Source organism: Brassica rapa, chromosome A08 (assembly GCF_000309985.2).
Source record: "Brassica rapa cultivar Chiifu-401-42 chromosome A08, CAAS_Brap_v3.01, whole genome shotgun sequence".
In the NCBI taxonomy this organism is placed as follows: Eukaryota; Viridiplantae; Streptophyta; class Magnoliopsida; order Brassicales; family Brassicaceae; genus Brassica; species Brassica rapa.
Window position 1 is genome coordinate 18,664,767 of NC_024802.2, and position 15,324 is coordinate 18,680,090.

At 31.8% G+C, this 15,324-nt stretch overlaps 3 protein-coding genes across 3 annotated transcripts; all 3 read left to right on the forward strand.

Annotated features, from left to right (window-relative positions):
* The first annotated feature begins 462 nt into the window (after positions 1-462).
* LOC103835622 (peptidyl-prolyl cis-trans isomerase CYP23) lies at positions 463-2,244 on the forward strand. The gene is made up of 8 exons (XM_009111805.3): positions 463-727; positions 843-956; positions 1,049-1,197; positions 1,275-1,347; positions 1,418-1,507; positions 1,604-1,643; positions 1,873-1,955; positions 2,058-2,244. Exons 1-8 carry the CDS (start codon positions 617-619, stop codon positions 2,076-2,078), a joined length of 681 nt encoding a protein of 226 aa, XP_009110053.1. The 5' UTR covers positions 463-616; the 3' UTR covers positions 2,079-2,244.
* A 5,409-nt stretch (positions 2,245-7,653) lies between these two features.
* LOC103835623 (transcription factor PRE6) lies at positions 7,654-9,115 on the forward strand. Its single transcript, XM_009111806.3, has 2 exons — positions 7,654-8,043; positions 8,682-9,115. Exons 1-2 carry the CDS (start codon positions 7,915-7,917, stop codon positions 8,835-8,837), a joined length of 285 nt encoding a protein of 94 aa, XP_009110054.1. The 5' UTR covers positions 7,654-7,914; the 3' UTR covers positions 8,838-9,115.
* Positions 9,116-11,624: 2,509 nt separating this feature from the next.
* LOC103835624 (homeobox-leucine zipper protein ATHB-23) lies at positions 11,625-14,467 on the forward strand. The gene is made up of 3 exons (XM_009111807.3): positions 11,625-13,473; positions 13,561-13,931; positions 14,014-14,467. Exons 1-3 carry the CDS (start codon positions 13,350-13,352, stop codon positions 14,281-14,283), a joined length of 765 nt encoding a protein of 254 aa, XP_009110055.1. The 5' UTR covers positions 11,625-13,349; the 3' UTR covers positions 14,284-14,467.
* The last annotated feature ends 857 nt before the right edge of the window (positions 14,468-15,324 follow it).

The following is a 15,324-nucleotide window of genomic DNA, read 5'->3' on the forward strand; positions in this document are numbered from 1 at the left end:
GTACCCAATTAAATTCAATCGTAGTTGTTCATTTTTAATAACTCTTATAGTTGCCTAGTTGGTTGTTTAAAACGGGATCACATGATTCTTTCGGGATGGCTATGCAGCAGAACATATCATGAGCTAAAGTATACGAAGCATCAGTTTTAGATGGAAAATTTATGTACGAACTTAATGGCATCAAAATTTCATACTGTAATGGTTTAACAACTAGTAATTTTTTATGTTCATGTTTTAGGCATCCAACTAGATAGAACTGGGTCTACTTACTTTGGATCAGTCATGCCGAGTACATATAGAAATTGAATAGCTAATAATATTTTATTAACGGATTCTTGGATCCAGATGAGGCTAATTAAACCTCATATCGTGGACAAATACAGAGCCACATGGATCATATAGTTTAGCAAATACACTTTCTGCTAATTTTGAAATAACAAAGCTACATTGACAAATGATAATGGGCCGTACCCAAAGCTAACTAAAGGGCCTTTAGCTAAACAAACAATAGGCCCAACTCAATAAAATAATATCTTTCACTACGAACTCCGGTCATCGTCCCCGACGAACATAGTTTCCACTCCCGGTATTGACTTTGATCAGATCGTCGCCGGAAATGGGAAACGCGAGAATCTTGATCTTCACTTTGGCGTGTGTATCATTACACTCCGTAGTCAAATCTCTCTCTCACGAACCAGAACTTGGCTCAGCTCGTGTCGTCTTCCAGGTTCAGTCTTCGTCTCCTCTTCTCTGTATTTTTCTCGCTTTTTCTTATTAATATTAGCATCCTCGGTTCTGGGTTTCTAGATTTTAGGATAAAAATCTCATCTTTGATGTTGCAGACTAGTTATGGAGATATCGAATTTGGATTCTATCCCACGGTGGCGCCAGTAACGGTGGAGCACATCTTCAAGCTAGTTCGTTTAGGTGGATACAACACTAATCATTTCTTCAGGGTACTTTAAAAGGCTCAACCTTTGAATCTGATTTAAACATTCTCTTGACCAAGACTGTGAGGTGATGCTAAGTGTTGAAGTGATTTTTGCAGGTTGATAAAGGTTTCGTTGCTCAAGTTGCGGATGTGCCGAATGGTAGATCAGCTCCAATGAATGAGGAGCAAAAGAAAGTAGCGTACAAGACTATTCCTGGAGAGTTCAGTGATGTCAAGCATGTCAGAGGCATTCTTTCCATGGGAAGGTACTAATGAATGTTGTGTGTTAATGAAGACATGTTAATAGCAAGTTGTGATTTGTTTTTTTTTTTGTTTGGTGTAGACATGATGATCCAAACAGTGGTGGATCTTCATTCTCGATGCTTCTTGGTGATGCTCCTCATCTTGATGGCAAGGTCAGCTAGCTTTATTCAACTTTTTAGCTATTTCATTTGTCTAGTAATGAGATTAGTTGTGTTCGAACAGTACGCTGTGTTTGGTAAAGTGACTAAAGGAGATGAAACATTGAGGAAGCTAGAAGAAGTTCCCACTCGCCGTGAAGGGATCTTTGTTATGGTACTACTACTACTAGCCTCTCGAGAAAACGGTTTTGTTATTTGTTGGTCTGCTTAGTAACTAGTTTGGCTTTTTTTTTACCTTCCCCTTTTGCAGCCGACGGAGAGGATCACCATTTTGTCGACATACTATTACGGTAAACACAATCAGATCCAATTAGTATCTTAGCTGATTAAGTGACGTTTGATGCTGACATGTGACACTTCAATAATGAGACGTGACTGTAGCCTGCATCGCTTTTGAATGAGGTCGTTCATGTGTCCTAGTAGATAAGACTCGGGCTATCTAGATAGCCTTTTGAGCGATTGGTACTGTTTTGGAACATAATAAAATGATGCTGAACTCTTTTATAATCTTGTTGTTAGACACTAAGATGGAGAGCTGTGAAGAGGAGAGAACTGTCCTGAAAAGAAGGCTTGAAGCATCTTTTCTTGAGGTGGAAAGACAGGTGATTTGAAATGTCCTAGAGATCACATTTTTTATTAGAAAACTCGACATTTTTAATGAAACCGTAACAGTTTATGGTCCCTTGTGTTTTTTTTTTTAACAGAGAATGAAGTGCTTCCCGTGAAGACCTTTGTTAAGTTAAAAGAACTGTTCAACAAAGAAAAGCCGACATGTATGTTTCTTTTTTTGCTGTTAAAAAACTCAGGATGCTAAGACAGATTCATTGGTCTTAGAGTGTAACAAGTGTAAAAAAACTGGTTGAGAAACATTTGATCATGGTTTGTTTCCTTCTTGGTCTGCAAAATCTGATTTCAACCGGGACAACATCCCAGGTTCTGAGCACCAAATAGCTCCGGAGAAAAATTGCAACAGCACATGTGCTCTGCTTTTGTAGCTCTTCTTCTCTCTCTCTTGAAAAACAAGCCATGTCTCTGAGTTCACACAAAGTCTTTTCACTTTCGTTGACTTTTGTCTCTTCCTTTCTCCTTCTTTGTCACTTTCCTCTTAATTTTAAATCAACTATGTATTTGTTTTTGGTCTACAAATCCAAACATCACCACTTCTCTTGCATTAAAGGAGATGGCTAGTTGTGTCTGTTGTTTAGGGTTCTTATAAAACAAATTAGACCCCAAAAACTTAGGAGGGTTATATGATATGAACCCATGGCTTAAAACAAGTGTTGCATTAGGGCTTTGTAGTGGTGTGACAACTTCAGGTGACCCACCACAGTACTTGTTTAGCTCATTGGTTGCAATTTGCAATAGTATAATAGTCTATTTACCAAAAATAAAAATAATCTGACACGTGATTTGATTAAGATATCCACTTTATAGATCAGAATCACATCGATTTGATTCCATTGACAATGCATTTGCAGTCCCGAGTTCTATGAGTGAAGTTGTTTTTGTTCACATGATAGGAGAAAGTAAATTAACCACGTCAGTTGATATAGCAAACGTTAAATTTCTTTTCTTTTACAAAAACAAAACATCAAAGATCCTTTCTTTTTTCTGTTCCGAAATACAAACATTCTAAGAGCATGATTAATGAAAAGTTCTTAGGTTGAAGTTATTACCGGAATATAAAAAACCGTTTCTTAACTTTTAACTAAAAAAACTATATCTTAAGAACTTCCCATTAATCATGCTCTAATAAATACCATTCTAAAATATATTTTTCCTAAACTACTGGAATTTTGATAAAGGCGATAATATGTCTCATCATTCATTGACATCTTCCTAAGGTTCATCTTCTTTTCCATTTTATTACTCTACATGTTATGGTGCTTTGCTGATAAGAAAGCAAAGAGAAATAGTTGTGCGCAAAACATGCTATTTTCCTATCATGTTATTTCTTTCTGATTTTTAATTATTTTACTCTACACCTTATTGTGTTGTATACTTGTATTTCTTATGTCAAACCCGAAGCAGAATATTTTATCTTTATTTTTTGCAGTATCATTTGTTTGGGGATTGAATGTATTGTCTTGATTTTGTTTTGTGTCTGTTTTGTGGGGCAATGCAAGTCAAAGTTATAAGATGAATATTACTCGCTTACTCGTATCAATGTCTTAAAATTATCTTGTTTCTTTCCAAGTGTTTTGAATAACAAAAATTTTATAATTACTATAATATTTCTGTTTTCAAACGCATTTTGTGATGTACTGCCAAATAGTTATGGTTGAGCCCAAAATGAATACATTAATTGTTATACCTTCAGATATTATCTGGCCAGTTTTCTAAATTTTATTTATTAGTTTTATATTTGATAAATCCCAACAATTCATTTTACATTGCAATGTGTACACATCAACGTATCGAGAAATTTGTCAGAAATTGGATTTTATGAGAAGACAACAGTGGCAGAACATCACATGAGGCCTCACACCCAACCTTTTCTATTTCATTTTTTTCCACAGAAAACTGTAAGTCTTGTGGGTTTTGGACACATGTTTCATGTTTGGATCGGTCAGATAAATTTGTGGACATGTTAATTATTGGACATATCACCGAATGTTAAAATTTGGTATGTGAGTAACTGTTTTGGGTCAGGTTCAAATGTACTCTTCAGTTCAAATGCTTCTCTGCATCACGTACGTACGTTTATCACAGTAATACATATATTTGACCGATTAAGCTTTATTCTTCCTTTTAACGAAAAACTTCCAACACGTTGATTTCTTTGCTTACTTATAATTAGTGTCACTGTTATAAGATCATTTAGTAACGTGCAGGCTGATAAGATACAGACTAATTTCCATACAATAGCTTTTTTCTTGTTCTCCCCCCTTTATTTCTTATATTATAAATTTTAAGTTTCGATCATTTAATAATATTTTCGGGGATACTTGTACAAGGATCCAAAAGTTTCAAGAATATATCAAAAACATCGTAAATATTCTATTATAATTTTGACTGATTTGTATATGTTTATTGTAATAGCATTAGTCCAAAAGAGGTTACATAATTGTAGGTATTGTAACCATTGCTCTTATGATAGTAAATAGAGATCTTTCTAATATAATCCTCTCATGTAATTGAAGTGGGCCTCTACATGCGGACAAAATACCTATGTAACCTCTCAAACTAATTGTATTTTAGTAGTACGTATGTGATTTCATGAATCTATGTTAAAAATGCTCCTTCTTTTTCTTTATATCTATGTGGTTGGCGTAGAGTCAAGCTCGTGGAAAATCATTTCATTCTGAGAGATCAGCTATATTTAGATTTCTCTAAGCTAATCCTACTAACAGAACGCAATCGGATTCGATCTCGAGGGATCCTTATCCTACCTACATCCAAACTAGTTGTATGTAGGCCAGGAAGATGCCACTTACAAACACACGTATTCGTACAATAATTAATGAGTTTATTAATGATATTTAAACAACATTAGGGAGATTCTCTGCGTCATACGAACTCCAAGAACGTTGTTTAGTAATAATAATCAGAAAATCTCTAGAATATCGTCCTTGCACTGTTCAACAAGTAATTGAATATATGTAAATATATGCTTCCATCAATGTATCTATATAATTAAATAATGAAATGTATTATAAATATTGTTTTGTAAATGAAAGAAAAACAGAGATTGCGAGACAACACATGACATGTTTTACAATCTGGGGTATGGGTTGGTTTTATCGTTATATGTCTTGACCGTCAACAATGTGTGGCTCCTCCAATCGTTTTTAACCTTTTAACCCATACTATGAAATGTCCGCAACTAATTTACTTGTGACGTGATAAGCATCTTCTCATTTAAAACGGTCTAGGGTTCGGCTTTGCCACAAACAGAGAGCCAGTATAGAAACACTACACACGTTTTGAGAAAAAAGTACTATAGCTCAGTACTACCTAGCTAGTAGTCATCAGTTAATTAACTTCATTAGTTCATATTCGAGGCATGGTTTTTTGGAAATAGTATAGAAAACGGTTACAATTTTGTGGTTTTTTATGACGTAATTAAAGTCAGAAAATGCAGCATAAAATTAAGAGGTGGAGTGGTTCCTAATTAATAGGAAAGCTACTGATCTCGGACTGTGTGTAAGGGTAGGTTTAGGTCTCATTAATAGATATGCATGTTGTATTCACTCCGCCGGAATTAACCGTATTATACTTTCAGATTCCTATTCTAATCAAATCCTCAAGTCTCGCTTCCATTTAGATAGTCGATTCTGTATCCAATTTCTATATGGGTTTTAGAGCTTTAAATGTGTGTTTCAACAATGTCTTTTTAGGTTATATGTGTATATTAACGTATATTGAACCTGAACCAAAATTGTCGCTTCCAAGTGGATGTTCTTTTCATAGTAATCCAAGATGTTCATTTAGTTTTTGGTACAAGTAATCTGTCCTGTAGCTTTGGGGGTTATTGTCAAACAAACATGTATACATACTAATTTTTTCAAACTGTATGGATACCAAACAAAAAATTAAATTAAGCTAATACAAGTCTAATTAATAAGACAAAATACATATTTTCATTGTTTAGCTAAAAGTATGATATATATATATATATATATATATAAATTTATTTTTGTGTGATTAATAGAAAAAATCCGGTCTTGACAGAAAATAAAATAAAACCGTGATAAACAGAAACATCTACCTGCTGATCAACCGAAAAAATCATCAAGCTGAACCCAAATGATAATCAAACACTTTACTTCTACATCTACCTGATCATGATACATGAAATTAGATTTTTATGGACAGTAGTTTTAAATATCAGAGTTGCAAGTGTATCCCCCAACATGATCCGTATTTTGGCTTCAACATCTTTTGGTATTTTCTTGTACCATATGTCCTACACTCTTTTGATGATATCGACCTCCATAAAGAAAACTAAAGAATATATATTAATTAATCTCATAAATTACCATAAATATTTTTTGCTTTCTTCGGTTTAGTCTTCGCCAATATACAAAAAATCACATTTTCATCTGATATGTGGATATGAAAACCTGCATGTATGAAGAATACAGTTATATGTGATCCAAACCCATACACATATTACATTCACATAGATAAATGCAAGAGTTTGAAATGAGAAAGAATGGTAGAAAGAGAAGAAGAGAGAATAGTGGATAAAAAGAGAGACAAGGAAGTAATACATATAACGTGGGGATGCAATGGTGAGACTGACAGAGAGAGAAGGCAAAGAGGGACAATTTAGTTTGGCGATAAACACATATTTTACCATTTTAAACCCCACTTGAGCCCTCTTCTCATTTCCATGGCCCTCTCTCCTTTCCTACGTCACTTTCTCTTCGTATTTTATTTCTTTGTTTTTTCTCATTTGTTTATACTAGCTAGTCGGATGTGTAGATCCAAAATGTTGCAACGAGTTAATTCTACTTGGCCCTGTTCTGGAAGGCTATATATGTAGCAGTGTGGAACTTTGATTGTATTTGCTTTTAGTTTTAGATCGAGTGCGGATTAGTCCATGGTTAAACGTTAACCACAAAGAAAAATGGCCTGCAGCGGTTTGAACTGTCTCCATCTTGACTTATTTGGTCCTATATGGATTGGATAAAAGATGGCTTTTATACAGTATATAAGATGGCTTCAATTTTTTTTCTTTCTAAAACATAGAAAACCCATATTATTTGAAGTTACTAACACATCATGAATTGTGAAATTTTGTTACATACAAACATCTCTATATAGCTCATATGTACTAGATATCTGGTTAGCCGGCAGAACCAACATCATATGGGTTCCTAAACAAAAAGAAAATTGGGCTATCTTAGTAACAAATTTATCACAACCACATATTCAGATAGATCACTCAATAATACTGGTGGCCTGAATAATAAATGTTTGCACATAAAATGGAACCACATCTAAGTGCATTAACCCTTATCCGTATATTGGGTACTCATATGTTCAATACTGAGAAAAAGGAAACATGTAGCTTTGAAATACCACTAATGGTGTTAAGTTGAAGTTGATACTGCACCATGTGAATAGCTCGTTAGAAAGAAGGTTAAGTGGAACAAGAATAAAAGAAATTCAGAGAAAATAATAAAACCCGACGTGGTTGAGTTTCACACATGTAACAATCAAGACGTTGGTCTCGCAAGAAAGTTGGTTTAGAAGCTTACCCAAAATAAACAGTATCTTTTTGTACTAAGCGATGATGCAAAAAAAAAAGGAGAACAAACAATAATAAATAGTTGAAAGCTAATTAAGGACGCTCTTAAAGAAACATAACCCACACCCTCGCTCCATGCACTTGTCTCTCTTGTCTATCTTCTTCTCTCTCTTCATAATTTTGCATTATAAAAACACGTCCACTTTGCTCCTCCATCTTCAAAACAATCTCTTCGTCTTCTTCACTCTTATTCTCTTTCTCTCTCTGACACATCAACTACTTATCCTTGCTGCATTCCTCTCTCTCTCTCTCTCCACACACACACACACACACACACACAAACAAGGACACTTACTAAAGATATGTCGAGCAGAAGATCATCACGTTCACGACAGTCAGGAAGCTCAAGAATCTCTGACGATCAGATTTCCGATCTTGTTACTAAGCTCCAACATCTCATCCCTGAGCTCCGCCGCCGCCGTTCTGACAAGGTATATACACTTCAAAAATTCATTACGTAAATCTATCTTTCTTGCAAATACAAACAAACAGATGTTCCATGTTTGTATGGATATATGTTTACGTTAGCACATGAACTTGGAAAGTTCAAATGAATTTGAACCGTATAGTAGTATGAATGGTGAAACCCAATGGCGTCTTGTGTAAATTCATGTGGTCTACAATTAACTATCCGTAGATAAAGTAACATTAATTCACAGCCTCATTTATGCATATATACACTATCTCTTTTGTTCCTTGAATGTTTTTTATGCATTTAATTTCACAAGTTGGTGGTGTGGGGTTCAGTTTGTTCCCTTCTTACTTCCACGTACATTAACTCCATGTCTCCTCATTACTCTTCTCTACCAAATACTCACCATAACTCACCATAATCTATATATAGATGAAAAATAGAATTTATTAAATAGTGGCCGTTTATACCGTTGTGAACATTGAAATACTAGTAATAGTGAAAAATTTATTTCTGCTTGCTAAATTTTGAAGATAAATATGAACTGGTTATATAGGATAAAAAGCAGTCGCACATGTTGTCATGTACTCTTTGTAAGAATCTAAATTATCGTTATTTTGTACTCTAATTTTATATTTTGTAAATATAAATGGACAGGTGTCAGCATCTAAAGTACTACAAGAGACTTGCAACTACATCAGGAACTTACACAGAGAGGTTGATGATCTCAGTGACCGTTTGTCGGAACTCTTGGCTTCAACGGACGACGACAGTGCCGAGGCAGCCATCATTAGGAGCTTGCTTAATTATTAAAATTCTCACTAATTAGTCTTGAGAACTATAAATCATCGATTTCCGCCACGGAAATGTATCTTTATTATGATTATGAGTATTTGTTTCCTTCTACTTCCAATATTATGTTATAGCTAGGGTTTCGGGTCATTGTTAGGCCAACTCATATATTATATATGGTTTATGTATGTATGCAACTTAATTGTATGTGAGGGTCCAGATATGGCTGTATAGTAGCCTGTGTATCATGAGATCCTCTAATATTATGATTAATGACACAGTCCGTTTTCCTTGAATTACTAATGAGATCAACCAGTACAAGTTTTATGTCTAAGCTTTCACGCAAATAAATATAGTTCTGCAGCTTCTGCTCGGAAGTATGTATATACAATATAAAAACGTTGAGAAGATGTTACTGAATTTAAATTGTTCAAAATATGAGAAACAAACGAAGACCTTGATGTTTTCGAGGTCCTTTAGTTTGGACTGTCTGATTATAAATATTATCTATGGTGTATGCTATGGTCGTGCCACTTTATTTAAATCTTCTTGCATGTGATCATTAATGCGTGATATTCGTCGTGTATCATAACACGTATTGACTCGATAATTACGGTAATAGCGTGATGTATTTAATACTACTAGATAACTTATTTTTAAACTTTATTGGCAATCTAATATCGCGCGAATAATAAGAAAAGCAGCTTCTCGTATTATACGGTATATATATCTGTACTCGAAGAAAAAAGAATGGAATGAAAAGGTTCATTACAAATGCAAGAAGTTCACATGCAGAAAGTATCACGCCTGATCTCCAATAGTAGTTCTTAGAATTTAAAGAAAAAAAATAGGAGAGAAAATAAAAAAATTTTTTTAGTAATTTTAAGAAACTATGAAATGCTAAAAAGACATATGTCATTTAAATAGATGATTAATTAGTTTTAGAAAAACATAAATAAATAATTGTAATACTATTTTTTTTTAGAAACCTTTATTGGAGGTACTCTTAGTATATATAATTATGTATTACAAAGTTAGTATATATAATTATGTATTACAAATTTATATCACTGGTTATTTTTCTATTTATGAGCACAAAAGGCTATGTGCTGGTCAGCTCGAATTCATGCCTTTTCTAAGAAGAATTAAAAATCCGAAGAAATATTAAATTTAACTTGAAGCAGAGTCGGCCTTGGACCTAAGCAAATGAAATTTATGTTTTCGGTCACCATTTTATTAAGTATTAAACCGGTCACAATTTTCTAAAAACTATCAGTGGTCTAGTGGTTAATGATGCACCAGAGTTAGGTGAGATGCTTAGAGTCTGAATCTCATAGGGTGCAAAAAATTTTTTTTTCAGCTATTTTTCTATTTTGGGCTTGTGACCTTATAAAATCTAGGACCGGCTCTGACTTGGAAACATGATATGAGATAATGTGATACACGTTCATGAAATGGTATAACACGTTTTTAGTGATAATCTCTCAATTTTTCTTTACTGAAAATATAAAAGACATATATGTAAATTTTCTTTATGATCAGCCCTAATATAATCGATTATTGAGTTTGGACCAAAGTACTGAAAAGAGAATTGGCCCAATTGCTGGCTAAATTTCCTTTCATACAGCCTATATAAACATATTTTATCATCAATCCAACTAAAATGGGCTTTGTATCAAATTACAATCCGCTGAGATGGACAACTCTTGTTTCCCGGAAAGTCTATACCTACCTACGAAAGGGAAAAGGCCATGTTCGTTTTATAAAAGGCTTTAATAATGGAAGAAGTCTAATATACTAGCGAGAATTACCATATAAAACTGAGGAAATTTGTATTAATATTTAGTGTTTTTAATACTAATTAATTATGATACTAGGTGTTTTGTCCGCGATACGGACTTAAATATTTTTATAGTTTTTGAAAAGTTTTGTGTACACTATATTCATAATTTTAGTAACAATTTTATTTGATTAATATTTAATTATATAATTTATGTTTTTAACTTTTTACTTGAAATATTTCAGATAATAATACAATATATATATATATAAATTATCCTTTTTATTATATTTTTAGGTTTTGGTTAATTCAATATTAATTAAAAATTTTATTTGATTAATATTTAATTATATAATTCATTTTTTTAACTTTTTACTAAAAGACTTTTTCAGATAATAATACAATATATACATAAACTATCTATTTTTAAAATTATATTTTTAGATTTCGGATAATTCTTACTATTACTAATTTTAATCAATTATCTAATCAAATAAATTAAAATTTCGTTTTTATTTTTTTAATTTAGTTATACATTTTATTCATTAAGGGTATAAACGATATTAACCACTCTAACTTTTAACGTGAGAGCTCGATTTCAAAAACTAATTTATGTTTTTAACTTTTTATTACTAAAATACTTTTTCAGATAACAAAACAATATATATATATATATAGAAATTTTTAATTTTTAATTATATTTTTAGATTTTGGATAATTCAATATTCTATTTTTTAATTATATAATTAAGAATTTAATTTGATTAATATTTAGTTATATAATTCATGTTTTAAACTTTTTACTAAAAGACTTTTTCAGATAACAATACAATATATACATAAATTATCTCTTTTTAAAATTATATTTTCAGATTTTGGATAATTCTTACTATTATTAATTTTAATCAATTATCTAATCAAATAAATTAAAATTTTGTTTTTATTTTTAATATAGTTATACATTTTATTCATTAATGATATAAACGATATTAACCCCTTTAACTTTTAACGTGAGAGCTCGATTCCAAAAACTTACTACGTAAATAATAGTATAGATTACGAATATGAAAAATATAAATAGACTATACTATAGCCAAAATTTCTTATAAGATCTTTTGCTATTTTAATATTTTACATAGTTTATATTTTTGAAAATTAAATTTCGCCTTTTTTGTGTTAAAGTAATAATGAATTTTTCGAATAAAAGGGAGGAACCCGGTTCTTCCGGGGATTCCAACAACTAATATTTAGTTAGATATTTTTTTAATTTATCTGTAATTTTTATATGGGTTTCTGAGTTATTTGAGAAAGATTCACTTAATTAAATACAAATATTCTTCTAATTTTATATATTTAAATGAGAGATCTTAATTGATAAAGGTAATCTAATAAAGGTCTGAATATAATTTTTGACGATAAAATCGCAAGTTTTTAATATTATAACTAAATCATACTTTTAATTTTAAATATATCATAGAAACTGATAGTTCTACTGTTTTAGCTTTTACTAGATTGCCTGGTATATTCTATCTAAAAATAATTTATTTCTTGTACAACTGTTGTGTAGTAAATAAATTGGTTTCCACCAACCGTTTGGAAACCAACTATACATACAAAAACATATAGTATTATATTTTTATATGTGATTATTTGGATAGAGGTAGAAAACTAAGACCATGTAGGTTTGACATACATACTCGAATATTATAGAAATATTACAAAATTTATACTAATAATATTAGATTTAGATGTAATATTAAAAGTTTAAAACATATTAAAAATAGCATAATTCTTATATATATAACGTGTTATTATCTGAAAGTAATATTGTAACAACATGATAATTCTTATATATATATATATATTATTTTTTCTATATAATTTATTCTTGCTTCTGAAAATATTTTTATCTTATAAAATTTAAAAATTAAGATATAAAATAATTCAATATTAAATATTAATCAAGCAAAAAAAAATTTGTATTAACATATTTTCTAAAATATTTCTAATACATGAGTGTTTTTAAAATTTCAACACGATAATGACTCTATATATTGTAATAAAAATATTTTTAAATATAAATAATTTGATATTTGATTTAAAATTTTTGAAAACATAAATAATAATTTAATATACTTGTTTTTGAATTATTAAGGCATACACTAATAAGTATTCATAAAAAATGATGTCACGTGTGCAGTCAAAACTTTTAGTATATATACATAATAACATATATGATTCGGTAAACTACTCAAATTACCTTATCGAACTATTCATGTATCCTACATAAAATATATTTTGTTATAAAAATCATATACATTATAAAATATATGTAGTAGTTGAAGGATTTTTTTTAGATTTTGAAGATAATGATTCAAGTTATTCTACGATTGACCATTATAAACTCTTTGATGAAAAAAAATACTTCATGATTTGGTACTGGAAACTATATAATACACGCAGTGTTAGACGTCTGATACAAATAGTAAAATTACCGAATAGAAATGATGGATTCTACAAAATACAATGCCATATTCATCCTAAATATATATATTAGAATAAATCGTTTATCACTGTCTTATTCTCTCTACAGCTTCGAGGCTTGACTCATATACTATAATAAAGAAATTAAAACCATATGTCTAGCCTATAAGTGGTGTGTTGTCTAGCCGATTCATTTCACCACCATATCAGACTCAATATTTCTTTTGCCCTCCTTCTCTAATCTTACCAAAATCGATTCAGAGAGGAGACATGTCTTGTAATAATGGCTTAGCTTTCTTCCCTGCAAATTTCAGTCTCCAAAACCATCACCAAGAAGAAGAAGATCATCCCCAGTATCTTCTTTCTTCTTGCACTCCACCTCAAGACTTCCATGGTACATCGCATTAATACCATCCAAATTCTCATTCCCCTGTATTTTTTTTTACTTCTCTTAACTTCTCATCATCTGCTCTGTTTTTAGGGTTTCTTGGTAAGAGATCTCCAATGCAGAACGTAGAAGGGTTTTGTAACTTGGAGATGAACGGAGAGGAAGATTTTTCAGACGATGGATCTAAGATGGGAGAGAAGAAGAGGAGATTGAACATGGAGCAACTCAAGACGCTAGAGAAGAACTTCGAGCTTGGTAATAAACTCGACTCAGATCGAAAACTAGAGCTGGCTCGTGCCTTGGGGTTACAACCAAGACAAATCGCGATTTGGTTCCAAAACAGAAGGGCGCGATCCAAAACAAAGCAGCTCGAGAGAGACTACGATGCCCTCAAGCGTCAGTTCGAGAGTCTCAAAGACGAGAATGATCTCCTTCAAACTCAAAATCAGAAGCTTCAGGCTCAGGTAATAAAACTCTTTTCTATCTTTTTCCATAATAATGGAACTAATTAATTATTTAAAAATGTTTATTAATTTATGTATGCAGGTAATAGCATTAAAAAGCAAAGAACCAATAGAATCAATCAATCTGAACAAAGAAGAAGGTTCATGTAGTAACAGAAGTGAGAACATCTCCGGTGACATCAGACCGGGCCATCCACCGCCTTCACCGACAGCTACAACGATGCAGTTTTTTCACAACTCGTCGCCAGAGCAGAGAATGGTGAAAGAAGAGAACAGTATCAGCAACATGTTCTGCGGAATGGATGACCAAACTGGATTTTGGCCATGGCTTGACCAGCAACATTACAATTGAATGTGGTCGACTTTATTTTGGTTACCTAATTTCAAATTTTACGTTTATTAAAGTGGTCAGAGGAACCCATTCATGTTTCAAGAATCTATATGCACCAAACAAGCAAAGTGTCACACTACTTGTTTGGTAATAAGATGTAAAAAATGGGGCAATATTCATATATTCTATAGTAATTGATTAATCATATGGGGCCAATGATTAGACACTAAAAAGTCTGAACCATGTGGCTGTATATCGTACAGCTCATATCCAGAAACGCTCAGAATATTTTAAAAACACCACCAAGAAAGACTTTTCCATGAACTGATATAATCATTTACACTGTGTATACGTTGTGATTATAAATCACTTGGGTAAAAATAGTGAAGGTAACGTAGATAATGTACATTCCAAGAAATTACTGTAATGTTTTTTTTTTGACAAAATTTACTGAATGTTTTTTTTTTTTAACACATTTTTGAGAACTGTTTTGTAGCTATCAAAACACCCTAGGTCCCTAGCTAAACATGGTTTTCCATTTCACAAAAAGAGTCATTTGAAAATTTTCACACATATTAGAAAATTATTTCTTACAAAATTATTTTACTTTCTATTCATACACTCTATTTTCTCTCAAGTTAAATTTTATGTGGAAACACAAATGAAACTGCATAATAGTATATAAAATGGTACGGTTACGTGTGGAAAAAAGGGAAGGAAAGAGCATCAAATTACAGATTTCGAGGAGAGGATGCAGACAAATATGGTTGGAAAATGTCCATTCTCTTTCTGAAACTGGACCCAAACACTGACATTAATCGACGACTCTAAGGTGAATAGAGTTTCATTGCTATCAAAACAAAGCGATTAAATCGAGTTTCATTACTATAAAAACGAAGCGATTAATTAGAGTTTGGTTGATTATTAGTTTACGGGATGAGTTAAAATATTGATTGGGGAACAAGAAAGCGACAGAATCTGAAAGCCTAGAAGATTATCTTTGTATTAAAACGTTGACAACCTAATGCGGAGGGAGATCAAGCTTGTAAACTGCGCTATACC